At 49.2% G+C, this 26,755-nt stretch overlaps 1 protein-coding gene across 4 annotated transcripts; it reads right to left on the bottom strand.

Moving 5' to 3' along the window:
• Window positions 1-1,120: 1,120 nt before the first annotated feature.
• Window positions 1,121-24,858, bottom strand: ABCC10 (ATP binding cassette subfamily C member 10). 4 transcript variants are annotated; one of them, XM_026081250.1, is made up of 22 exons: window positions 24,839-24,858; window positions 18,443-18,639; window positions 16,118-17,486; window positions 14,682-14,909; window positions 14,279-14,435; window positions 13,439-13,578; window positions 12,897-12,976; window positions 12,577-12,748; window positions 11,479-11,577; window positions 11,057-11,246; window positions 10,567-10,644; window positions 9,734-9,925; window positions 9,158-9,293; window positions 8,544-8,739; window positions 6,493-6,836; window positions 6,167-6,336; window positions 5,703-5,863; window positions 5,025-5,278; window positions 4,544-4,689; window positions 3,992-4,089; window positions 3,681-3,793; window positions 1,121-1,577 (listed from the first exon to the last, which is right to left on the bottom strand). In XM_026081250.1, exons 2-22 carry the CDS (start codon window positions 18,601-18,603, stop codon window positions 1,442-1,444), a joined length of 4,620 nt encoding a protein of 1,539 aa, XP_025937035.1. In that variant the 5' UTR covers window positions 18,604-18,639; window positions 24,839-24,858; the 3' UTR covers window positions 1,121-1,441. The 4 variants fall into 4 exon arrangements, 3 of the variants coding, with proteins under 3 accessions (XP_025937035.1, XP_025937037.1, XP_025937034.1); XM_026081252.1 differs by lacking the exon at window positions 24,839-24,858 and adding an exon at window positions 21,629-21,769; XM_026081249.1 differs by lacking the exon at window positions 24,839-24,858 and adding an exon at window positions 19,637-19,668.
• Window positions 24,859-26,755: the final 1,897 nt, after the last annotated feature.

Here is a 26,755-nt window from a genome sequence, read left to right as displayed (position 1 = left end):
GTGGATCTCTCTAAAAAAACAAAAACAAAAACAACCCCCCCCCCAACTACTGGCCTGTAGGGTTGCTGTGCAGGGTTCAAGATGGTGTGCAAAGAGACTGGGCAGAGGAATTAGCACCCAGCCAGGAGGGAGACCTGAGAGAGAGGATTGGGGCTTCATCAGAAAGATTATTTTTTTAATACACGGATGATGTACCTTTATCAAATAAAACAAATACAAGCCCAGAACAAGTGCATCAGAGAATTATAAATTAATTTAGGCTGGAAGGGACCTCTGGAAGTCATCATCTAGTTCAACCTCCCATTCTCAGCATATCCAATTAGATCAGGTTGCTCAGCTGCTTGTCGAGTTTTCAGTATCTCCACCCAGGTCCTGGCAGGGTAGTCATTCTGCTCCATGCTCTGGCCCACATCACCATAAACCTTTTGCTGTCTGGAACCCTTCTACTTCCCTGCCCTGGAGCTGCACTGCTGGGAGAGCTTCAGAGGCCTTCAGAGGTCTCTTTGGCCTTACCAGTCCAAGAAAGGAGTGGTAAGGCTGTTTGGATTGAGGAGCAAGGTTATTAATCACTAATCAAAGAAGGTCATAGCTTCAGGGAGCAGAGATGGCTCCTGCAGCCCGAGGGGAAGAAAAGGGACATGTGCCAGGACAGCATAGCAAGGGTGTGTACCTGCCTGGAATAGCTTCAGAGTGTCAGGGAGAAAAGGAAAGGCCCAAGAGTGAAACCAAGGGCTCTGATAGGAAGAGCAAGCTGATCCTAAAACTGAAAGAAGCTGTGGGTTTTGTGCAGCTGGGAGGAAGTGAAGATAAGGAGGTGGAGGGATGAGAGATTCCTTGAAAAAGTGGTCTTGACTTAAACCAGCCTAGAGACCTGTAATGTAATTGTATTCTGGCCCTTCAGGGGAAAGGCCTTCTCCAGTGGGAGGTGGAGGAAGAGGAGCAGGGTCCCTTGGTGCAGCCTTCCGGGAGTGGTTGGTGCACCCTGAAAGCACTAGGGTGCAGGCAAGGGTGTCTTTGTGCAGAGAGGGCACCACTCCTGTAACTCACAAGGAAGCTTAGGTCTGGGAGCCAAAGAGGACAGGGACACAGATGAACAACAGAGTTTCACAACGGTGTTCCCACTTTATTTTAAATTGCACATGTGAGACGAAGTCTCAAACTAGGAGTTGCTGCTTCTCCACTTAGTAGAAGATAAACCCTCTGTGTTTAGAAGCAGAAGATAAACCCTCTGTAATCTCAAAAGGGAGCCTCGGTGAGGAGCAGCATCCCACCAGCCAAGCTAGCATGTCCCTAGACACCAGTCCCCATTTTCCCTACTAATGGGGAACAAACACTTCTCTCATCTCAGCAGCTCCTGGCCCTGCAAAGAGGGAACTGGGACTGAGGCAAGAGGAAAGGGGTCAGGAAAGGAAAGCCAGGGGTCTGGCTGTCCTCTGGGTGGTCACTGCTGTCCACTGTGCAGGAGTCGTTGGAACAAGGAGCCGTCCTTCTTACTTAGGCGGGCAGGTGAGTCCAGCTCTGCCACCCTCCCAGCCTGCATCACTAGCACGCGGTCCGAGTCCAAGATRGTGTTCAGCCTATGGACAGAAAACACCAGGACGCATGCTGATGGAGCTGAGGAGGAACACCGGATACTGCTTCCCCTGCAGTGAAGGGGCCGCCCAAGACATGCCTGGCATGGAGCTTCTCCCTGTGCCCTCAGGGACACCCTGCAGTCCAGCTTCCCAGGGAGCCTCTGCCCACCCCTGAACAACACTGGGAGAGCACAGCGATGCCTCCCAGTAGCTGGACACAACAGGGTGTGAGGGGAACAGAGGGCAGCTTTGTGGGGAATGAAAGGGAGAGATCAGGGTGCCGCTGACCCTGGGACAGCACAAGATGTTTCTGTCCCCACAGCAGACTAATTGAGTCTCTTCTGTTTGCCCCTCCATTTCCTCACCTGTGGAAGGCAGGTACTGATAGCACCTCACCTCCTGAGGGTGGCAGAAAGGGACTTGAGCATCAGCCATCGTCCTCTAGCAGTCCAGCATCTTTGCTTATGCTGCCACCACCAGTGGGTTTGTAGTATGCCAGACTGACAACTACAGCACCTGCTGCACACACCGAGGCACCCTGTTCTGTCACTCCCCCCACCACCACTAGCAGGGCTGCAATCTCCGGCCACAGGGAGGGAGGATAGGGCAGCAGTAACATCTTTGTGCAGTTGTGCACTGTTCGGTGAGCAAAAACAGCCCTAAGAAACTGCAGGTCAGAGGGAAGTCACAGCACAGGATTTAAGCAAGTGAAAGCCCCATGGGGTTCAGTTCTCTGGTTACTCATTTGCCCCCAGAACAGTGCCAGGCTGCAGCACTGAAAGTGACCTGGAGGGGCACAGCACAAGTATTGGGTCACTTTCAGTCCTAGATTTCACCCATCCAGTTAACGGCTCACCTGATGCTGAATGGCTTGGGAGATCCACAGGTACAAACCAACTCTGTCACCACTTTTCCTCCCTTACCGGTCTCTCCTGTCTCCCTTCATCCAGTGGAAGAGGGTCTGGGACCATCTTTGACCCAGTCTTGCTGCCTTGCCTTCTGTTACTCCTTCCTCTTCTGGTTCTCCTAATTGCTCCTCCATCAAAGACCTGTCCTCCCTACCACAGCTCAGCCCACAGAGCATTTACCTTCCTTTACACTCTGTTTCTGCACTCTAATCTCCCTAGTGCACGAACCACATTCCCTTCCCCTCACATCTCTCCTGGCTACCTGCTATCTAATTTATTGAGCACGAGCCCCTCATTTCACTTGCAAGGCCCAGTCCACCCTGCCCATCATCTGTCACTCCCACTTCTGCATAGCAGGACACCAGCCCCTGCCACCTGCTTGTTTGATTTTTATTTTTGTGGTACCCTTTGTGCTGGGAAGCAACACCCTCAAAAACACCCTCCAAACTACTGCATTACCTCTTCCAAACTCTCATTCACCAGGCAACAATGGGAGCACTCTGGGCAGATGACTGCCTAATGCTGACCCATCCCTTCCCAGTATCCACAGTATCCATGTTTTGTCCTCCTACCTCTGCCTGTAACCATCTAGTGCCCCTACTCTTAAATTTAATCTGTCAGCTCTGGGGCAAGCAGTGCTGACCTGTCCTGTCTGGGCAATGTCTAGCCTGCCAGCAGGAGGTGCCAGCCAGGACCAAAGCTCAGAGTGTTGGAAAACAATTATCAAGTAATCTGCTCCACTGGCAAGGAGATGGCTGCAGCTCTTCTCCTCTAGCTGTCCTGCAGTGCCCTCTACTGAGCTAGAGACACCTGCTCCACCTGGGCATCCTCTTTGCTCCTTTCTGTATGGTATTTCTCCATTGCTCCTTGTCCTATTTGGCAGAATCACAAGAGTTGATTCACCCCCTGGTCCCAGAAGGCAGGGCCCAGTGAGCCATCTACCATAGGATGCGGTATATTGACTTAGCCCTTTGCTGTTCCCCAGCTTCTGGGTACAACATTTTCACATCCAGTTGTTCCAGCACCCAGTGGTTAATAAACCAGACAAGTTCCAGCCTTTTGCACTTGAAAAGCCTCATCACAGAGACCTCCCTGCTCAGCTCAAAGTGCAGGCATGGCAGGCACAGCCATCACTCCCAGTGAGAGAGCAATGCTGTGGTGGGGTGAGTTCAAGCACAGCATGCTGGTCCTGCTGTACCTGTGAGCAATTGTCAAAACCGTTTTGTCAGCGAAGCGCTGGCGGATGGTCTGCTGCAGCACCTGGTCTGTTTTCTGATCCACGCTGGCTGTGGCCTCATCAATGCACAACACCTATCAGGGACAGAAGGTGAAGGGAGCTCCCAAACATGATAGGGAAGACCCTGTTCCCATCTTAGGGACAACCTGACAAGATAGCACTGGTCACCCATTCCCAGCACTCCCAAACTCCAGAGTACCCTGCCCCACTGTGCTAGCACCACTATCAGTAGCCCACCCTCTCCCTTGCACTGACGAAGACATGGCACTGACCTTGGCCTGTGTCAGGAGGGCTCTGGCCAGACACACCAGCTGCCTCTGTCCCACAGACAGACTCTTCCCTCTCTCTCCCAGCTCGCTGTCCAATCCACCTGCAGGGATGCAAGCTCAGCAGTCACCCACTAGGCTGTGTGTCAGGCCCCAAACAGCTCCTCCAGTCTGAATTTTTCCCAATAGCAGTGAAAACCCCAATCACTCAGATGCAAACAACATCTGGCACTGAGATGCAATGCTCCACTAGAACCAGGGGGATGGGGTGTCTCTCCGGCTCTGCTCCAGCGCTCGCTGGGGCCTGGTCTCATCAACAAGATCTTGCCAGGCCCTGCCCATCTGATCCATCACCTGTCAGCCTCTTGCTATGAAATCTTAGGAAATGTCCTGGGGGTCTCACTGACCTGTTCCACCATGGTCCTAGTGGGGCCTCACCTATCAATTCCTTACTGCATCTGTCTAGCCCCTTCTCCCCAGCTCCTGCCTGAGCTGAGGCCACCTCCCCTCTACGTGTACCAGGATTTGCCAGTGTCTTCATGCTGGGCTCAGACTCACCCATCTGAGTAACCACATCCCGCAGGTGGCACTGCTCTAGCACCTGGTACAGCTCAGAGTCTGTCTGTTGTCCCTGGGGGTCCAGGTTCTCTCGAATTGAGCCACTAAACAGAAATGGATCCTGGGGGATGATGGCCAGCCTGGACCTGCAAGCATAGGAGAACTGAGGGCTCATGGGGTGGGTTCAGCAGAAAGCAAAGAAAAGCAAAGGCCTGTTTTTCTGGGGTGAGGTGTCTTGGCTTGCTGCATGTCTTAGATGCACAGAGACAAAGCATGGGTCATATATTCAGTCTTGGACCCTTAGCACAACTGCTCAGAAATAACAGAGCAACTCGTAAGAAGCTGCCACAACCTGACAAGAGGGTGCCCAAACAGCAAAAACGTTTTTCCCCTCACTCCGCCCCTCAGCATCCAGCCACTGGCAGCTCTCTTACTCCGTGCCCCCCTCAGCTGCCCACCCTATCTGCTCAGCCCTCCATACCTCAGGTCTTTCAAGCCCACCAGCCGGCTGTCGACACCGTCCAGGAGAATCCGCCCTGCTTTCAGCTCCAGCATGCGGAAGAGCGCCAAGAAAAGGGTTGATTTTCCAGATCCTGTGCGACCCACAATCCCCACCTTCTCTCCAGGATAAATAGTGAAGCTCACTCCATCGAGCACATTGGGCAGGCCTGCTCGGTACATCAGGACTACATCTTGGAACTCCACGTACCCCTGGCTTGGCCAGTCAGCAGCAACCTAACAGGGGCCAGGGCAAGATAGACCGTGACTGTGACCCACTGTCAGTGTCAGTCCCACCTGCCCCCCAGCCAAGCCCTGTCCACCCTTTTGGCTGGTTTCTTGGCCCTTGAACAGACTCCACTCACAGCCCAGCTCCATCTCCAGCTCCTTCCTAGGCTTGCTTTTCTCTGACAGCTCCGCCCCAGTGCCCCTTCTGCTCTTCTCCCCCTTCCCATTGTTCCAGTCTTCACCAACTCCTTCCTGAGATTCATCCCCTCAAGGGAAGTACTGGCAAAAGATGAATTATCAAGGGAGTTTCTGTGGGTGAGGGCCCTCCACCCATTCACTGGAACCCCGTGATCTCTGCCAGGAGGTAAGTGCAGGGCACAGAGCCAGAGGATGGGAAACAGGCCAGTCTCTGAGAGCATATTTTAGCTTTTACCTGGACCAGTTTATCCTGGGGCTCTATGGGGACGTCTGTGGTGTATTCCTCTGTCCGCTCCATGCTCACCATCATGGTTTCTGTCATAGTGAAGCTGGAAATGAGGCCTGAGAGCAGGTTTGTGACAGACAAGGCGTACGAGAGTGCCAGACCCACAAGTCCTGAGACGACAAAAGCATAAACAGGCATGTTACTGGCAGGGAAGGATCCGAGATCTTGGTGGCAGGACAAAGAGACAAGGAAGGAGTCACCATTCTGGAGTGTGGAATCCCATTCTGGGATGGGGACATACAGGAGGAGGGACAGGAGCTGAAGCACAGTTCTGGGGGTGAGTTGCAGGGGGACAGTGAGCATGAGCTCTGGCTCCCCCCGGCATAGGGAGATGGTGCAGCTCTGAACTAGGAGGGGAGGCACCCTTGGGCCACAGCCGTGGGGTGGGAATAGAGCACTCCCTGGCAGCCCACCTGGATTTGCTAGTTGCTTCTGGTGCTGGATGATGGCAATTCCTGCGATAGCAGTAACCACAGTAACCCCGATCATCTGCAAGCGGATGTCCAGCCACTGCATCGCTGTGTTGCTGGCAAAGAGGCAGCGTTGGTTTTGCTCCAGACGCAGCTGATTCTCCACCTCAAACCTGGCAGGCACATAACGGATGTTCACACTGGGCTGCGCACCCCACCACTGCCCACATTGCCCCAGGCCAGGGATGTTCCTGACACTCTAACCAGTCCCATGACTCTGGTCTATAAACAGTCAAAGCTCTGGCTGAGTGCTGGTTCCTTGCACTCACCTGTGTGTTGCCCGCATGGCTCTGATGCTGCTCAGCCCTGAGAGGGTCTCTGAGAAGTGAGTGTAGATGGGGGAGAGGGTGAGGCTGTAAAGGCGCTTGAGCTCCCTGGACGTGCGCCGGTAATAGCGCTGGATGGAGAAGTAGAGGGCAGCCAGAGGGAGTAAGACCAGACCAATCCAAGGGAGGCCATAGGTGATCATCACCAGCATGCCCAGGAGCCCATACATGTTGGCCAGGAAGATGTTGAGGATAAATGGCAAGCTGTCATCCACGCAGTACAGGTCTGAAGAGAAACGGTTCAGGATCCGGCCTGTTGGTGTGGTGTCAAAGAAGGTCACTGTAGCCTGGCAACAAGGGAACAAGAAAATAAGAGCCACAGTGGGTTGCAGCGGGGCCCAACCACAGAGCAGTGCCCTGGAGATGCAGAGCTGAGCAGAGCAAGGAAGGTCCACAGTGGGGCGGCCACTCCAGTCCCACCACTTCCTCTGCTGGGAAAAAGATCTCACACCTCAAAGCCAGCATCCACTTGCTGAGTTGTTTACAACTCAGGCAGCTCTCGTGGTAAAAGGAAGGAGCCCTTCTGTGGAGAATGGCTTACAGGTACCAAGATGGCAGCCATAAAGTTATGATACTGCCAACCTAGTCCATACCCTTAAATCTCAATGTAAATTCTAACCTCTGTGCCCAAGGGTCCCTCCCTAGATCACGCTTAGAGCTAATATAGGGAATGTCACACTACTATGCTAGCCCAAAAACTAATCTGATGATTCACGTGGATCCCATACTGGACCATTGGTAGCCAGTGAGACGATACTCTAATCCTAATCTCTAATTCTCTAATCTTAGTTTCTAATCCTAATCCTCTAAYCCTAACCCTAGGCTGAGGACCCAACAAAGTCCCAATCCTAAGGAAAGTTATCTGGCATATGCCAGCACCAGCCCTAAATCTTGCCTGATGACTCCTTCCAATCTCATCTAGATCCGAGTCTATGATCCTACAAAAGCTTCTTTGATCAAACTGGCCCTCACCTTGGCTATATCTCTAAGCCTAATAGTGAATAGATATAAGCCACCCTGACATGGATGGAGCAAGCTCTACAGGGCCCATTTTGACTCCCAGCTTGGTGGCCCCTTGTGCTCCAAAAACTTCCTTGATCCTTTACCCTAATAACAACCATAGCCTAAGGAATTCTGCTAGCCTACACCCTAAACACAGCCAATTCACTAYGCTAGTGCCAGCCTGTGAGGTATTTTCTGAATCTTAACTTACTGGCTTCAGGTGGCCCTGATTCTCCGTACAACCTACAACATACTGGAATCAACGCTAAACATACCTTAACAACATCCCATCAGATCCTGGTTTCCCTAACTTTTGCCAGGTTTAGGGATGACACTTGCTGTGAGGATGAAACCTCCCATTTTGGTAGATGCCATTACAAGTCCTAAAGTAATTTCAGGGACTCTCCTGAACTGACGCTGTAAGCTGTCACCACATCCAACGTCACCTCTATGGACAATTTACTGGGCAATGCCTGTGCCAATATTAACTAACTTGGTGATTCCTGTTATTCCCCCAGTAAGCAGAAGTCAGGAGCCCCCAAACAGACCAAATCATGACACTCATCTTATGCTTACCCTTAGAGCAAAGTACCCCTCCACTTGCACATCATCAGCCCTACAGCCCAATGTTCATGGAACACTAGCCCTAAATCTTGATACTTCTTGAGTTCACAATGAACCACACTTTATCAGCCTCAAGTGACCCAGAGTCTCACCACAGGGCTTGGTAATGGTATCGTGGTGTTCTCAGTCCTGAGCTGGGGATTGCCAAATGAAATTTAGGGCTCTAACAGCATTTTGTAACCCATCTCTAGAATGGGTGTTGGAAAGGTTACAGCTTAAGCCTTAATGTTATATCCTTAAACTCATCAGCTAACACCAGTGAAAACCCTAATTCACATCTCAAACGCTTAATCCCCAGTAGGAGAATAATATCAGGGCAGAGAGACTTGCAAGGGGTCCCAGCCTGTCCTGACTTTTCTGACCATTACCTTCATAACCCGCTGGAGCAGCCGGCTGTGAATGACAGTGGCAGCACGGATAGTGCCATAAGCAAAGAGGAAGGCCCGCAGAATGGTGAAGAGGGAGTTGGCCCCTGCAATGCTCCCATAAACTGTTAGATAGAAAGTCACATCCAGTGAACCATTGGAAGTGACTGTGGCTGTGTCCAGAGCTTGAATGGGGAACCTGGAACACAGAAGAAGGAAGACCAGGAATCTGTCAGGGTTCCTGAGACAGTAAACTCACAGATGGGGGTCAGAACTCAGGGACAGACTCAAGGGGAAACCAGGATACTTCAGCCTGATACTCCTGTGAGAGACCACCCCCTTGACACACTGGGACAAACACATTCCTTCAATCAGTAGGCAGCCAGGGGTCTTTCATCAGCTCCAGGTTACAAGCCCCATAGGCACCTCATCAGTTCCCTCTCTGGCCAAGGATTTCATTTATCTTTCTTTCTCAAAGCAGCCACACAGACCCCATGCAGCAGAGTGGTCAGTTTATCCCTGCTCCCAACAAGGATCTTCACAGAAGATGCACTGAAGGACAAAACCGGACAGTGCTTCTGGCTCCCTTTGGCATCTCCTGGCCAACATTCACTTACACAAGTCCAGCAAAGGAGAAGAGCAGCAGTTGCGGGGAAGGAAGGGGASCTGAGCAGACCATCACAGAAGTATTTGCTGTCTGGGACATGCTGGAGATCCAGTGTGACAGCCACCAATCCGAGATATTTCTAGACGCTGCAGAGAGAGACAGAATGCATATGGAGGGATTCAACCTTCGAATCAGCAAATATGAAGCAGAAAAGTAGGAAGGGAAGCAGCTGGGGAATTTTTGTTATCATCTCAGTCAGGCTAGTCTTCCTCTGCCCTCATTCTCCACTGGCATAGCAGCAGGAGCAAGGGAACTGCTGTGAGCTGCAGCATTGACAGGGCACTGCTAAGAGGAACACACACGGTCGTAAAACTGCAGCAGCAAAGTGGAGGCCAGCGCCTGCTCCCACATATGCCCCCTTTCCATCTGTGCTACTTGAGTTTGGGGAAAAAGAAGAAAGGAGTTTTCCTGCTGCAGCAAGARTGATTAAACTCCAGCCCCCTTTCTTTCCCATGGGCTCTGCACACAGTCAGGGAACAAGGGAGGAAGGTCCAAAGAGAGACGTGTTACTGGGCCACTGCCTCACCTTGCATCAGGAGCAGGGAAAAGAGGATGGATAACGCCAAGCAGCTGCCCACTGCCAGCCAGTATGCCTTGTACACCTGAAAAGCTACCGCTCCTTCTTTCTTCTCCTCCTCCTGGCTGAGAAGGTGAATGTTTTGGGTCAATTCTTCTGCCTCTGTCTCTATGGTGCCCTCTTGGTCCTGCTCATCGGGGGCTGTGGATATGGAGGCAAAAGCAAGGTCAGTGCAACACAAATTCCTTCCACAGCTGCTCCTTGATGCAAACAGAGCAAGCGTAGGCTATGGGGGAGGCTTTTCTTCCCTCCTCCCTTCCCTTTCAAGCAGACTTTCATCCAGATCTGCACTGCGGTAGGAGAGAAGAATCAAACACTGATCCTGGCCAGTACCTGATACCTGGGCCTCCTCTTCCCCTATGCACATACTACCCACAGATCAGCACTGCCATCGCAGAGCAGGGCGGTGGGAGCACTGTTCTGAGGCCACCAGCCAATAGGTATGCTTCCTCCCTCTTAGCACATGTGATTCCTGCAAAGCTCAGAGGACTGGGAGATGCCCTCATACTCTCTCCAGAAYTGTTCTTGTAGACTATTTCTGCCAAACAAAAAGAAGCAAACAGCAAGAGGGTGCAGGTGGGAAGGAAGCAAGTGATATCTGGCCAGCATTTCCTTTCTCTCTATTGCACTTCACAGCCATTGCTCACTCTTCTCCTTAAGCCCCTCTTAAGGCAACTGTCCTCAATTCTTGTTCAGAGACTCAGTAAGAGCAACAGGCTTTGTCTGGATGTTTAACCTGAGCTGCACTGCCCCAGCCGCCCTCAAGCTTGCCAGGTATTGACCTTTATCCTTCCACCTCTTGTCCATGTCCTTGAACTTGGGGAAAGCTTCCACAAGTGGCAGGATCTCAGCTGGCGTTCCTGCAAAGAGAGAAATGCAAATGCTTCAGAGCCCCTGAGGAAGAGATGCCAGCTACTCGCAGCCTTTTTCTATGAAATGGCCCAGTTTGTTCTCTCATTACATCACCTACTTTCTCTCACAGCCTTACCTATTTTCTCTCACGGCACCTGCATCCTTAAAGGTTCTGCTTCACATGTTCTGCCATGGCATTATGCCTTATCAACTCACCCTCTCTAGGGCCATCCTGCTTTATATGTACATCTGCATATTCCTTTCCACTCTGTCTTCTCTACCTACATGCACTGTCCTCAAGCTCTTTTTCCTTCCCTGGATCCCCCAGTTAATCCCACTCCCTTATAGTCATCCCTGCTCATGCCATTCCAGGACTGGCAAACAGGCACATGCAGAAGCCTCAGAAGACAGCCAGTGTACCTGTCCTGACTATCCTGCCATTGTCCATCAACAATAAGGCATCGGCTTTCTCCAAAAACTCCGTCCTGTGGGTGCAAAGGATCCTTGTCTTGTGTTTGAGAACTCCCAGAATGCATTTCTGCATAAGATGGTTAGCTACATCTGCATCAACAGCTGCCAGGGGATCATCAAGGAGGTAAAGCTCTTTCTCCTGAGAAGGAAAGATGAGACAAGGATACAGTTCCCGGCCTTGCCCTAGCAGGCAGTGCTGGATAGAAAGGTGCAAGTGCTTCGGCATGGCACACCACCAGCACCTTGGTCCAGCATGAGGTGGTTCAAGACAGGCTGCCAGAGCACAGTGCACAGCTGGGTGCTTCCAACTTCTTTATATCTGACTTGACGTTGGGTGCCATCTGCCACAGCACAGCCACTTTCCTGTTTACCTGGTAAACAGCTCTGGCAAGGGCTATTCGAGCCTTCTGTCCCCCACTGAGTGTCACACCATTCTCACCAACTTCTGTCTGGTCACCTGCTGGTAAGATCTGAAACATTCAAAAAAATCCATTTTAAAAGGGACAGGATGCTACTGGGGACTCAAAATCAGAACTCTGGGTCCCTCTCCTGCCTCTGGCAATAATTCCTTAGGGTGACATCTTATCAATAAATTAAACTATGCAATGGTCCGTATTCTGGTTCTGCAGACAACTGGAAAGCTTGGCCATATTTATGCCACTAAACTCTCTTACCCTCCAGAATAGGATGGCCACACTTGAACTGCCTGTTGGAAATAACTTCTGGTCTGAGATGAGTACTAAATTGTGCCCGGAAATTTTGGGGGAGAGCAATAGCTGTGCCGGAACAAAAACCATGCCAGGGACCATCCAAACAGTTTAACAGTATAGACAATTGAGTTTCAGTATCTGGAAACATTTCCCTCTCAATTTATTAGTATAGATATAGTCTACAAATTCTCAAATAAATGTCTTTATAGAGTACTCATAATTCCTGCTGAAGCAAACATGAGCTCCTAGTGCTTGGCACTTCAGAAAATCTGACCCCAGGTTATAAACTAGAAGAGGAAGGCTGGCTTCCTACCAGGTTCACTAGCTACCACAGCCATGAGCTTCAAACCTATAATACATGCCTTACTGATGGGACAACCATAGACTTAGCCTCTCCAGATCCTAAGAAAGTGCTCTCTGACTGAAAAGAGCATCAGCTGCCGATAGGTTCTGCCTGCAACACCTGGCAGTCATCAGCTCTGCAAGAACATCTCCTTTAACTGGGATCGAGAGCTTTTGAATCGGCGGGAGATGAAACCATCCAAGGTGCTACCAGAGTGACTTTGCACCTAAAAGAACAGTGGGACCAGGCACGGTCTGTGACTGGTAATCACAGCAAAGCTGTGTGTTTGGGATGTTGCAAAGGTAAGTCAGACTTGGCTCAAGTCTGCAAGGATGAGAACTGCTCCCACTGAGGCTCAGTCTGGATGCAAAAGTTGACCAAGGAGGCCCAGAAAGAATTAAGGTTCAAGCACTCACATCCAGGTCCTTGGAGAGGGCACAGGCTTCCACCACCTTCTCATACAACCTGGCATCATATTCCTTCCCAAAGAGGATATTCTCACGGACACTGGTAAACTGGATCCAAGGCTCCTGTGTGGCCAGTCCAAATCCTTGCTCCAGGTCACAGACATACACTTGTCCACCTTGCCTGCAAGAGCACCAAAGGTGGGTGGAAAAGGGAGCAAAGGAGAACTGTTGGCAAACCAAAACGGCCTACAGATAGGGGTAGCACTTGACAGTCCTTGCCTGTCATGGAGTGCAGGGACTAGACAGGGAGGGGTCTTTTGGCTACTTACTTAATAAGTTCTCCAGTAATGGCTGCAAGCAGAGAGCTCTTGCCAGAGCCGACCTTCCCAACAACCCCCAGGAGCATCCCCTGCAGAGGGAAGTCAAAAGAAGCAACCTGTTGCACTAATACAGGGCAGCCTGCCCAGATTTCTTGAGCCACACATAGCTTTTAAGGAAGATGACTGCTGTCCTGAACTAGATCTCAAAGGTCCAGCAGCAGAGCCAGGCACAGTTGCTGAGTAAACCAGATCCCTGATATGGCAGGACACAAGTCTGCAAGGAGTATTAACAACCACTGAGTCACCCTGGAACCCAGCTATGTTCTCAGTCCCTTCCTCTCCTACAGCAGTGGTGGGAAGCAGAGGGAGCCATGCCAGGATCTCCTCCAGTGCCCTGCAGCTCTGAGAGATGTGACACATGCCCTGTGCATCTTGGCCAAGAGAAGATTTTGACAAATGGCTCAAAAGACAAGGAAAACAGGCTGACCCTGCTCCATTATTTGGCTCCTCTAGTGCCATCTTTCTTCGTTACTCCCTGCACTTCTGCTCACCTTCGTCACTGCCAGGTTCTCAATGTGCAGCTGCAGAGGGCCTGTGGATGAAGACTGCTTGGTGCTTTCCTCCTTGACTGGTGCCCAGGAGAAGGCTGCTCCCCGCATCTCCATAGCAGAAGCAGGACCTGAAGGGCTGTCTGCAAGGGAAAAGCAGCAGTGTTGCACTACCCTGGGAAAGTCAGAGAGTGACAAGGGGCTGGCATCACAAGTGCCATCAGTTTCGTTCCCAAATGGAGGAGACATGGATAGGGCACAGCCATGATGTCCTGGACCCAGACACAGGCTAAGGCACTTGCCCATTGGTTTGCCCTTAAACTTTTCCTCCCTTCCTCAAACTCACCTATCTCCAACTCCCACTGGACACACATGGTGACCTGCTGGCTCTTTGGGAGACACTGCAAGAATAACCTGCTTTTCTTATTGCTGAAGATGAAAGAATCACAGGGAGCTGGCAACAGGCAAAGGCAGCAGTGATGGGTCAGGAGAGGKGCACCCACCCAAGCCTTTCCGCCAGAGTAAACCAAGGCTGTCAATGGCTTCAGTGTCAGAGGAGCTTTGGACAGAGGACAGAACAGCTTTTTCTAAGGGGACACTGATGGCAGGGCTCAATGGAGACAAGCGACAGCCTATGTTTGGTAAAGAGCAATGCTATAGTCTTATCTCCTGCTTTCCATAGAAATCGAATGCCTTCACTCTGCCTCTGACAACTGAATGTCCTGAACCATGAGGTGACAGTCAGCTGCCCTGTGGTATTACCCCTCTGCCCCATACCACAGCTCTGTGCTCTGAATTCTCCCTGCTCAAGGTCCGAAGCCCAGCAGCATCCTTCTCCATTACCTAGAGCATAATAAGCCTCCAGGTCCTGGTCTGTGAGTTCAAGGAAGCGCTGGATTCGATCCAGAGAAACTTTGGCTTCCAAGGTCCCATTCAACACCCATGGGAAGCTGTTGAGGGGGAGAATGAGCATCCCTATGAGGGCCAACGCTGTGAATACCTGTGTGGGTATGGAAACAACAACAAATTAGAGGTAGTACCTCCCTTGCACCTTGTATCCTCCAAACAGTTCCACCAGTGAGAGCCTGAAGGGGTCAGGGGAGACACAGACTGAATTAATTTCCCAGAGAACATCCCTCAGCCTGCAGCCTCACTGTGGATGCTCCTCTGCATGGGACAAGGTTGAAGCCCTCCTTGCTACCTACAGTGAGCAGCGCTGTCACTTGGGATCTCTCTGTCCACTCACCTTGGTGGCAGTAAGCTGGTGACCCAAAAGGACATAGGTGATGAAGATGACAATGGAGACAACAACGGGCAGTGCTGCCCACAGATACACACACACAGCATCCAAGTACTTGATGGCTCTCAACTTCTGCAGCTCTTTAGCCCGGCAGGCATTTATCCTGGTGCCAAAGTGCTGCTCCCAAGCGTAGAACTTGATCACACGAATGCCACACAGGAACTCAGTCATCAGCTGCAGGCAAAGAGGAAAAGCATATAGAGCAGCTGCCACCTGCCTAACACATCAAAGGCCACCTAGGCATCTCAGCCAGGACCAGGTTCGCAGGTCCCTCCTGCTAAGGGCCCAGCTAGAGATTCCAGGAATCATTTCTTGATAACAAAGACATAAATTCAAGTGGCAGCTGCTGGGAACTTTGCTCTCCCTCATTCCACCAGCTTGCTCAGCTACTTGTGCTTTGTAAGGTTCAGGAAGAGGTAAAATATTACACTACTTTCCAACTGAAGTATACGCAACATAGGTGCAGGGACACGTGGACTTAGTACCTCCAGCCTGGRCACCATTTACCCATGTTGGCCTGACATTATGTGAGATAATAAGCCCTGATTCTTGGGCCCAGTGCTGCCATGATACAGCTAGTCTCCGTCCACAGCCAAGCTGGCTCACATCCAGCAGCTCAGGTATCCCTGCAGCATGTTCCCCTCTCATTCCTGCTCTCAGGTCAGCATGTGCAGAGCAAGCTGAGATGTGTCTGTGCCTGACATGAAAGAAATCTGACAAGAGAGAGTTCACTCAGCAAATCAGTCTTGTGATACCCCATACAACTAGATGTGTCTTCTGTTAAAAGTGACAAATGGGTCTGCCACAGAGCTGATTTATGTTTTATACTTACAAAGCGTGGCAGAAATAGTGACTGAAAATGCTGTCCCCTCACATCAAAGACACTAGGCTCTAAGGTTGGCATCAAATGTTTGACATGAGGCAAGGAAAGAGATGGCATTGCAAATATGCAGAAAGCAGAGGAAAAGATGACTGAGGGTGCCAAACTGGAGTGATATAAAACCATTATGATCATGATCATTGCCTTTGTCCAGATTGCAAGGCACCTCATGATTGAAAACATTACTGGAGTAACAGGATAGAAACACCTGTAAATAAAGAAATTGGGGTCCTACTTTAACTGTTTCCCAAACAAAAGGTACCCGGGAGGGAGCCTGAATTTGCTCAGGAAGTGAGGCGAGGCAAGCATTAGAGGTTCACTATTTTGTGGGTGGTGAAACTGCATCACGCTGAGACACTTCTCTGTGTGTGTCCCCCTCTGGCACTTTTCCCAGTAACTGCAACTCAATCAACCCACTTGGGATTCACAAGTGGCCAAAAAGCCAATGTTCTAGGGACAAACATATAGCAGTGAATCCAGAGAGTCACCAGCCGCCCCTCACCTTGACCCRTGAGTCCTTGTGCTTCAGCATCTCCTTGTTGCACTTCATGATGCGGTTGGCTATGACCTTGTTTATGGGCACAAGCAGCAATGCCAAGGCCAGGCCTCCCAGAAAGGCTACCCCCACCTGCTGGTAGAGGAGGTAGAGGGTAATGGCAAACTGGAAGGGCAAGCTCCACACCTCGTGGAAGCTGGGGCAGAAGTTGACCAACCTATCAGTGTCCGTGCTCATGAAGTTCACAATTTCCCCCACAGTGAAGTGGGCAAGGCTGGTGCTGCTAACACGCAGAGTCTTGCGGTAGATGGCAGAGATGACGGCAGCCCGCACCATCAGCATCACCTTGTACACCTCATAGCTGAACTGGTTCCGCAAGAGAGCGCCCAGGAAGGAGCCAGCAAAGAGCCCAAGGGCGTAGAGCACCCCATGGCTCAGGGGCTCCTGCCGTGACTCCATGAAGTTCACCAGCAGGTTCAGAAGCAGGGGGCCTGAGAAACCCAGCAGGCTGCCAGCCAGCTTGAGAAGTCCAAGCGAGTAGAAACGGAGCCCAAAGACAGAATGAAGCACTGAAAAGAGTCGCACACCCTCCTGGGCCAGGGGTGAGCTGTCCAGGACATTGCTACTCCCATCCCCTTCAGCAATGATTGGGCTAGTAAGAGACACCGTCTCCTCCTCTACTTGGCGCAGAGCTGCCTTCCCCTGCCAGCAGGAGTAGAACCGATCACAGACCCTGGCAGCTTGGAGCTGGTGAGGAAGCACATAGACATCCTGTGGCCGGTTCAACATCCAGTGGTAGCCACGTTTCATAAGAGGGTTCATCCAAGCATAGGAGAAGCGTGAGAGCCAGCTCTCACCATCTTCTGCCACTCCCTGCCAATCAGATGCTGGGATCCCTGGCTCTGAGATGAGTGGGTCTGGCTGCCAGGAGTTATTGATGGAGAGAAATTCTTGTCTATTGGCAGCTGGGAAGAGGTAGCTAATCACATACAGAAGAAGACAGGCCAGCTGCAGACAGAGGATGGAGAACCTGGAGGATACAGCAGGGTGGCCAGGGGACCAAGCTGTCCCATTTTGGCAGTACCACACCAGCGTGATGATGAGGGAAGGTATGGGTAAGAGAGTGAGGAGAGCCAGCGCTGCAGGGCCCCGGGTAGAGCCGTGAATTGACCTGCAGAGCATGAGAAGAGCCAAGCCATGAGTGAGCCATGTCAGTGCAGCAATGCCACTTGCCAGCACTTCCAGGTACACAGGGCCCAGCTCCTGCTGAGAAATGGCGGCTGGGATTATATCAGCAAGGAGGAGGCCAGCAAGTATGAAAGAGGCAGCAATTCTGTATCTCCAGTCTCGCCTGTGAGGAACATCGGCACCATATCTAGAGGAGGAAAGAGGAAAGAAATGCTTTACAGTAGAAATCCCATCGCTTCCAACTGAGCACTCTCCTGTCTTCCTCCCCTCTTCCCCCCATTATCCATTTGCTCTTACTTAACTTCCTTGGATCCAATTCCCCAGCTTCGAAACATTTTTAGACTGTAGGCATTATTAAACTAGATCAGGTCAATATATCCTACTATCTGATCAGTACCAAGGATGCAAGAAAACACACAAAGAATAGTCTTTCTGTAAAGAAATTTCTTCGCAACCTGTGATATCTTTTGGTCAAATCAGATTTCAATGTTTGAGGATTAACAAAAATATATATTTATCCTTTTAATTCCAGATGATCAAATTTCCTGTGTCACATCCTTGATCCTTGATTTCTTGTTTTTGGGACATTTTGTCTAGAGAGATTATCTTTATCAGTATTGGTCTCAGTGATGCTATGTGTAGAAAGTCCATCGTTTATTGCCAACAAAATATTTGACTATTGCTTGAGTATTTGTGGCCTTTCAATATCAGTGAACATTGTCATGTTTATGAATTCCAGAAGAGGGTAAACAGAAAAATAATTTTTGTTTTCTCTGAATCCCTTATTACCTTATGTATGTCTCCAATAATACCACTTTGGATTTATACCTTCTCCCAGAATACTGCCAGTCTTCCCAATCCCTGTTCACTGAGATTCTTTTTTTTTTTTTTTGAATTATTTTCTGTGGTTTTATTCTCACTAACCCTCTCTGCTCTTTCTGGATTCTTTTCTGTGACAGAGTGACCAGAGCTGTACACAGTACTCTGCATAAGAATAGATGCTGACAAATGTAATAGCATTATAATATTGTATCCTTCTCTAGTGACATATTTAGCACATTAAGGGGATCTAATTTCCAGCCTTCCCATCCCCACCTCCAGTCTTGTATCATAATCAAGAGCTAGACAAGTTGGCTGTCATACCTTGGAGTGCCGAGGAAGCAAGCACTGACCACTGCAAGGATTATATGAGGAGCCACATTTAATGTCAGCTGGTTAAAGCAATGGCCAACACTGCCATGAATCCACACAGGGACTGGATCTTCTGGGCTGGTTCCACACAAATCAGCTAGGATGTTCTCCATTCTTTGCTGGGTGTTGAATGCAACAGATGGGAGCTCCTAGGGTAGAAAAGAAAAAAGAACATGAGGCAGAGAACAAGAAAGTACAGCCCCAGTTAGGGGCGGGCTGTGATAAGAAACGAACAAAGGACTAAAAAGGACTTCCTGGGTCACACAGTACAGGCCCTACTGTTGCACACTTGATATCATATCATCCACTTTATGAACCGATCAAGCTCCAGCTTAAAATAATTATGTTATTTGTCTCCTAAGGCTACTTCAGGACCTCACTGCTTTGGGAATTAGAAACTTTCTGCTTCTTTCCAGTCTAAATTTGTTCATGGTCAGTTTATCCTTTGATACTAACATAAGGAAGTATTTGCCTTTCTCATATCCCTCTGTAAAATATTTTGAGCTGTTTAAATAAACACCTATCAATTATATTTCCACCTTTGCAACTATTCCCACAACACAGCTATTTAACAAGCTGTGTGACATTAAACACCCTCCAGATCACACTGGAGAATGGGGGTATCTGTCCAGAAACACAGCCAATACTTACGAGCTATGTAAGAAAGGGAAACCAGGACTTGTGTCCTTGCACGCTGCCTTGCGGTGCAAAACGCACCTGGGATAGTTTAGGCTTTAGAAGTGATTGATTGGTTCCCACCAGCCAGTCCCATCTCCAGCCTGGGACTGGCTGAGAGCCACCGGCTTGGCACGGGGCCAGGCTCAGCACACAGGAGCCGAGCAGCAGGGCCGGGCGGGAGCACCGGCACCGGCCCAGGTCCCGGCTGCCTTCCTGGCCCGCGCCACCACCGCGGGGCCTGCCCGGCCCTTGGCGCAGGGAAGCCCCGGCCAAGGCGCAGCCTGGGGACCCGTCTCGCTGCGCCCCGGCGCAGGTGGGAGAGGCCAACACGTGGCCCTCAGGAGGCGATCCCGCCCCCGTCCCGCCGGGGCCGCTTCCCCCGCGGCGAGCGGCCCCGTTGCCATCACCGACCCCCCCCCCCAGGCCAGTCCCCGCACGGCGAACTTTGACCCCTGTCCCCTGCCGTACCTCGGCTTGCCTCCCGCGGGTGGAGGCGGAGGGGCGGGGCCTGCGCGGGGCGGGGCTCGGCCGCGCGCCCCCTGGTGGCCGGGAGGACGCGCTGCAGCCGTTGCCTCGGCGCGCGGCGGGGGGGGCAGAGGCTTCCGGACCTAGGGGGGTCTGGGGGGTCCCCGGGGAAGGTCCCCGGGGAGGGTCCCGGGGGGGTCCCCGGGGGCCCGAGCGGGACGCCGGGGGCCTAGCCCCACCCGGGAGGCAGTGAAATGGGGCACGACTCAAACCGGCAGATTTGGACCTGGAAATCAGCCCTCCCCCAAGACCGTAATAAAGTCCTCGCCTTTTCCACATCATTCCCCCCACCACCACCGCCCCCCAAATATCCATTTAATCCTGGCTTGGCAGCAGCAGAAATGTTAGTTAAGACAACGAAAGGAGRCGCCCTCTGAGATGCTGAGCGAGTTAACCGGCAGGAGAAGAGGTTATTTACTAGAGAGGAGGAAGGAGGTAGGAAAGGCTGCCAGGAAATGGGAACGACTGAGGCCCCAGCCGTGGCCCTGCTGCTAGTGTCAGGCAGCACCAGCGAAGGTCAACAGCAGAGGCAGCGGGTAAGCCACCGCGGTTTGAAACAGTTCATCATCTCTTTCTAAATAGCTCAACTGCATTTCACGTGACATGCAACTTCCAAGTAGATGGCAAACCCAAGGGAGTTCAAAGCACTTCAGTCAAAAAGAGGAGGCTGAGATAAAAAGGAAAAGCAAATAAATTAAACATGCACAGCTCGGTCAGACTTTTATCTTCTAAGCATGTGCTGATTCTGTTAAAACCAATCTGAAAACCAGTCCTTTCCTCAAGAACAAATTATTTTTTTCCCCAAATTCCTCTAGTTCCTTCATGGTGATCTTATTTATCCCTCCCCTCTCTCTCCTATCAAACTTGGCCCACAGTGTTGGGCACTCCAAGAGCATTTTTTCATTCACATTCACCAGACGCATACTACAGACTTCTAGTGTAACTATGTTGACCAGGCCTATGAGTATTTATGCACAGCTGTGCTTCCAGAAGTCAACATGGGTGGGTACAGCCCAGACAGCAAAAGTGTTTTTTATGGATACAAATGCTTTTACAGATATAGCATTCTTTGCCTGTGGCAGGTGATTTTACCACACGAGCACTTAACCAACAATGTATGGGTATACCCAAAGCAGTAGAGCTCTCCTAATGTGGTCACAGCCATATAAAGCCAAAAGAGATCATTATGTTAATGTAATACAATCATCTGAATAACACAAGCTAAAAAAATCCACTGTTTTACCTGTATTGTGCTCACTGACTACACGTGTCTGGAACACAGATAAACACATGCAAGCAGCACCACAGAAGACAAGACCCGTTCTTTACTACAAAAAGTATGTTGCATTGTCAGATGAGACAACAAGAACATGAGAGGACATCCAGCCTTATCCCATCCAGACTGTTATATAATGATAGGTGGATGCAGTAAAGTCACCACACACTCTGGGAGTTTTAGCTGTTACTGGTGATTTTACAGCAGATGCTCTGGATTCTTCACTTTCCCAAACCCTCTCTTAGCAGTGTTTCTTGCAGGGGAAATTAGTGTATCCCTGTGAATACTTCTTCACTGGTAGCAAACTTTACTCTCAACACACAACTCTTCAGAGATTCAATAACGCATTCTCTGAGCTGAGAAGTGTTATCAGTGGGGTGCTGAAGAAGCAAAGTAGCAGTAACATTCCTGTCTGGAAAACAGAGCAATCTGGCTGAGGGAGCGTGAGACAGCAGAGATAAGAGCAAGAGCTTGGAGGCCATAGTGGCCTCTAATCATAGTTTTCTTGAAAGCAGCAGGAGGAGAGAAAGGCATAGTAGCAAGTAGCTGGCACCACCAAAAGGTTTTCCTCATGGGTTTACAAAGAAGGAGAAAGTATGAGAAGCCCCATCATGGCATTTGCCCTCCCTGCAAGAATCCCACAAGAGTTTATTCAGCACCTGGATTGTAGAAGCTCTTTGCACATTACACTCAGCTCTTCTCAGATCTTGTTTCTGCCATGCAAGAAAAAGATTCTTTTTTTCCTTTGGATCAAGCTTTATGTGTTCACTGTCCTCTCTACAGGAGATTTCAGTACTTGTGCCTCATCTAGTCTATAACCATCACATCAGAAAATTAGCTGTTAGGTGGAGACCAAAGACAGAACTGAGATACAGCTCTTTCTCTCAGATGGGCAGAGACCTGAATGGCGTGAAGACTGTGTTATGAAGAGGAACAAAAAGGAAGCATTCACTCTGCTAATCGTAACTGAGAACCTTTTTCGCCTTATAAAATATTAACATGAAAAGGGAAAAAAAATTATATTCTGGTCCAGATCAATCTCCTGGCATAGAGCCATTTTCCTAAACTGATACACTTGTTTAATTGTTGTCTTTGAGGATTCTGACTTCTCACAGTCCTGAGTGTAATCCCTACCTGTGTGTCAGAGTTGAAAGGCTCCCTTTTCATGTCTAAGCTGCCTACTGATACTGGACACTGTGTTCATTTGGCCAGTCTGCTTTTTTTCCCACAAGCTGTTCAAAGGTTTCTGAATACATTTTCCTGTAGAAGACATAATATGGTTTTATGTCCTCTCCACTCAAAGAAGCTTCCCTTCAAAAAATGCTATGATACAACCAGATTCTCAAGACAGCAAATAGGGAATGTGTGAGGTTGGAGCTGCACACAAATAAAGCCTTCAGATTTCCTGGTTTTGACAACTTATTTCATTCCAAATGAAAAAGCTTCCCCTGGCTTTATAAGACACCAAAGAAGTTCTCAGAAAATAGGATGAAGAACACCCTTCTCTCCCTCAATCTAATCTTCCTCAAATTTTTTTCATTTCAGCCGCATTGTGTTCTAGCGTTCTCCTCAATTTTAATGTGCTGCATTCTGCTTGCTTGCCTCTCCTAACCTCTCTTTCTGAACATGAACTTTTCCATTTGGATTGAAAGATGGACAGCTTTAAAATGCCACTGATCACTTTTTTGCTCCAGACAGTGAATCTACACACACATGGAAAATGAAACACAAAGGGTGTCAGCAAAGGAATCCCAGGAGAATACCAGTCTACCATAACTGATGTGAAATCGTTGGTGCCTGTTTTGCATAAGTACATTTAAATAGGAGCAATGCCAGAATCTAAGTAAATATTCCTGCCTTCATGCTTCCTTTCTGCTATTTCCCCTCTTCCTGAACATTGCTGCCTATGACATTTACTGCTATGTATTTGACTGATTTAAGATGTGTGCCATGTGGAGTACAGGCTGGTGGGTGTATTGCTTACAAAATACCTTGCACACTATAAATAATCATACACCTGACATTTATCAAAGAATCAGAGCAGTCAAAATGAAATAAAAAATCAGGTTTAACTTAATCCACCCCCACAGGCCAATGCAGGCCAGATTTTATTCATTGTCTATTATCCAGAGTCTTGTAACGGTCTACATTGAAATATCCATAGGGGGGAAAATCAGTCTGGCAAAGGGAGACTGCCCCCTCCTTCTAAGTTTATTTTTTAACAGATTACTTAATACCCCTTGCAGGACTTGGAGTGAGGATTGAGTGTAGGCTGTATGCCCATTCCACTTCCCAGCCAAAAGTAAATATTGCACTGAAACAGAGGCCAGTCTAGACAAGCCTTATTCAGAAATATCAACCCTGTAATTATATATGTAAAGTCTCTGAAAGCAATTGTCTGTTTGGATACATTTGCTGTGCTCCCAGCCAGGGCTCTCCTATCAGCTGAACCATCCTCAAATTCCATGCCGTCGTAAGCAAGAAAGGCACAATTGCATGGCTCAGTCCAAAACGTTTCATGAACTAGTTGCTTTGGCTGGATCTGAAGACACAACAAATGCAAAGTTCAGAAGACAGTGGAATATCTTTCACTGCACCTTCTCACAAGAACACTCATTTTGTCATAAAAACACAGAAAGCAACTTTGTTCTTACTAATAACCTGGTAATTTAACATTAGAGGTAGTGCTGCATGGTCGTTTCATAGCTCTGGATCCCGTTTCTACTCAGATGTATGAAGGTAAAAAATTATAAGTAAGATCTCATGTTTTTCTCTGATTGTACTGTTTCTCATCTAACAGTCCAACCTGAATTGTCTTCAGGTCTACTTTGTTTACATGTTCATACACAGCTATTGCTAATTTTTCTTGTTCTATTCTTTTCTTTCTTTATATTGTTTGCTTCTGTGACTTTCTTCAGGCCTAATAAGAATTCAGAGACACCTTATTACCCCAACATTGCCCTCATCATCCAGTTAGCTAAAATCTCTGCAAGCAGCAGCTAATTGTAAGTTCCTCTGACCAAGATGAGGTTTGGCATTCCAAAGAAGAGTTTGGGAACTGAATTTGTAACACAGCTGACTGACTGGCACCTCCTTTGTCCTGTAAGAGCCTGGAGCATCAGTCACAGCAGCATTTCAAAAACCTCTGCAAAGCAGGTAAGGACCTTGCCTGACTTTTTTAATCCCTGAGACAGAATGTAGCACTTCCTCTTGCAAAGAGCGGAGAGTTCTCAGCTTGCTCTATAGCAAATCAAGACAAATTTGTGTGTTCAATTCTGGGTTAATTTTAACTGAATCCCACTGTGGGTGCTCAGTCCTTCTGCAAACTTAATCAGTAAGGCATGTGTTTGGAAGATGACACTACAGCTAGTGCAGAATGGCTTATAAATTGCGATTATAAAGCGATGCTCAGTAAGATGACAGGGTGCTACAAATTGTTAGTGAGCACTAATCAGTCAGGTATTTCTCTTCGATGAATGGAATTTGTCTCTTCTGTATTCTTTTAAGGCCATAGTGCATATACTTTGTTTTCTGTTTACCATTCTTCCCAATAAGCAGTTTTCTTACTGGCATGCAGACAGAAGTTTTAGTAAACTTTCTGATCGTGTAGTAAGTAGTGTCTTAAGTAGTGTAGAGGAGATCTTATCAATGTGTACAAGTATCTGAAGGGAGGGTGTCGAGAGGATGGGACCAGACTCTTTTCAGTGGTGCCCAGCAACAGGACGCGAGGCAACGGGCACAAACTGAAACACAGACACTTCCATCTGAACATGAGGAAAAACTTTTTCACTGTGAGGGTGACAGAGCACTGGAACAGGTTGCCCAGAGAGGTTGTGGAGTCTCCTTCTCTAGAGATATTCAAAACACACCTGGACGTAATCCTGTGCAATGTGCTCTAGGTGACCCTGCTTGAGCAGGGGGCTGGACTAGATGATCTCCAGAGGTCCCTTCCAACCTCAGCGATTCTGTGTGATTCTGTCTGGATTCCTTCAGCTTCCAAACACCACTTAACTTTATCATCAGAAACCACCAGGACATCTTTAAACCTGGATACAAGGCAAAAAGAAAGTCAGAAAGTATTTTGGTGTTCTGGACTTTTGCAAAGCTTTTAGGTACTATACACATAACATCTTATTTAAAACCCTGACAGAAAGAAAAGGAATTCACTGGGTTTCTTGGCTTTGTTACTTTTTACCTTTGATTTTTTTTGAAAGCCAACTGTGGTTTAAAACCATTTAAAAAATTTATGTAAGGAAAACAAGAGAATGGAAAAGATGTCCAAAACCAAACAGGTCAATTTTCTCTCTCTTGCTGGGCTGTTTTTACTTTTTTCAGTTGGTGAAACTGAGCACTTGACACTGAGGCATGAAAATGTGGTATTTCTTTTAATGAAGACACAGAATGTATTTGGGATAATAGTATGTTCCCTATACCAATAAACTAATTGAAAGTAACTTACAATGTAAAATTAGGGGAGAAATCCTCAAATATACATCTGTCCAGTCTCATCAAGTTCTTCTAAAGCACAGCTCAGTGCCTCTCCAAAAGTTAAGCCTGTTGCTTAGCGTATTTAACTGGAAAAGATTTATTATTAACTGCCTCTACTGCCATTGTGTTTTGCTCCCACCAGAAGCAGATCCTGTATTCTGGGCATCTCCAAATGTATGAAAAGATGAAATTCATATCCCAGAATGCTTATAATCGAATTAAAGTCTCTAATGAACATTATCAACCTAAGAGAGAAGCGGGAAGAGTGGACAGGGGTAACGGAAAATAAGATAGTCTTTATATAGCTTGCACATGTTTTGATGACTGGCATAGCTGAGCATATTTCCTGAGCCTGTGTACTGGTGCACTCATTCAGAAAATGTCAAGGTGGGGCAGTTAGTTCTACCCAACCACTCCCAGCAGAAATATTTTATTATAGTATCAGATAGCCCCCCACCCATACATCTGACATTCTTTTTTGCTATTGCTCCAAATTATATATTTCAAATGGTACAGTATGTTCTTACATATATTCCCCCAGAACATGGGCAAAATTTGATCAGAGCCTGCAAATAACGACTGGTTCTTCAAATACAGACCCTTACATGCCATTTTGCCAACAATAAAATGCAAATGGAACGCATGAAAGTTCTCTGTTCCTAACCAAGATATAAAAGCTCAGGGATTTGGGAAATGGGGATTTCTGTTGGAACCTTCATTTCCCTGCAGTGATTGAACACGGCAACGTGTGCTCTCCTTTACCGGCACAGCTAGCTGCCGAGCTGCTGGCCCACTTCAGCTGGCTGAAAGCACCTTTCCTCCTCCTCGTAGTAAATGACCACCAGCACGAAGCAGCAGAAACGCTTCACGCTTCGCCCGCACCAGTGCGGCCACGCTCACTCCTCCGCCCCGGCCGAGCGCGGGCGAGCGCCGAGCTGAGGCCCGGGAAACGGTCCTTCCCCAGCGCTGCCCACCAGAGGCACGGGCCTAGCGCCGCCAGGCTGCTTTTGAACTCCCTTCTCTTTAACGGCAACACTCGCGTGGAAGACAAAACCCTCCCTTTCCCGATTTCGGCCCAAGGCCCGCTCTCACCGCGGGCGCCTTCGGCCCCAGGGAGGCATCACCGAGGGCCCCCCCCGCCCCGCTACCTCAGGCCGTCCCGGCCGCTGCGGCCCGGCCCGCTCCCGCTCCCCCGCCCGGCTCCGCTGGCGGCTGCTGGCGAGGGCCCCGCAGCGGGGGGGGAAGGGAGGGAGGCAAACAGGATGGAGCAGCCGCCGGCGAGCGGCCGAGCGTATCCA

Source organism: Apteryx rowi, unplaced genomic scaffold (assembly GCF_003343035.1).
Source record: "Apteryx rowi isolate R43461 unplaced genomic scaffold, aptRow1 scaffold_54, whole genome shotgun sequence".
NCBI lineage: Eukaryota > Metazoa > Chordata > Aves > Apterygiformes > Apterygidae > Apteryx > Apteryx rowi.
This window is presented reverse-complemented; position numbering and strand designations above follow the sequence as displayed.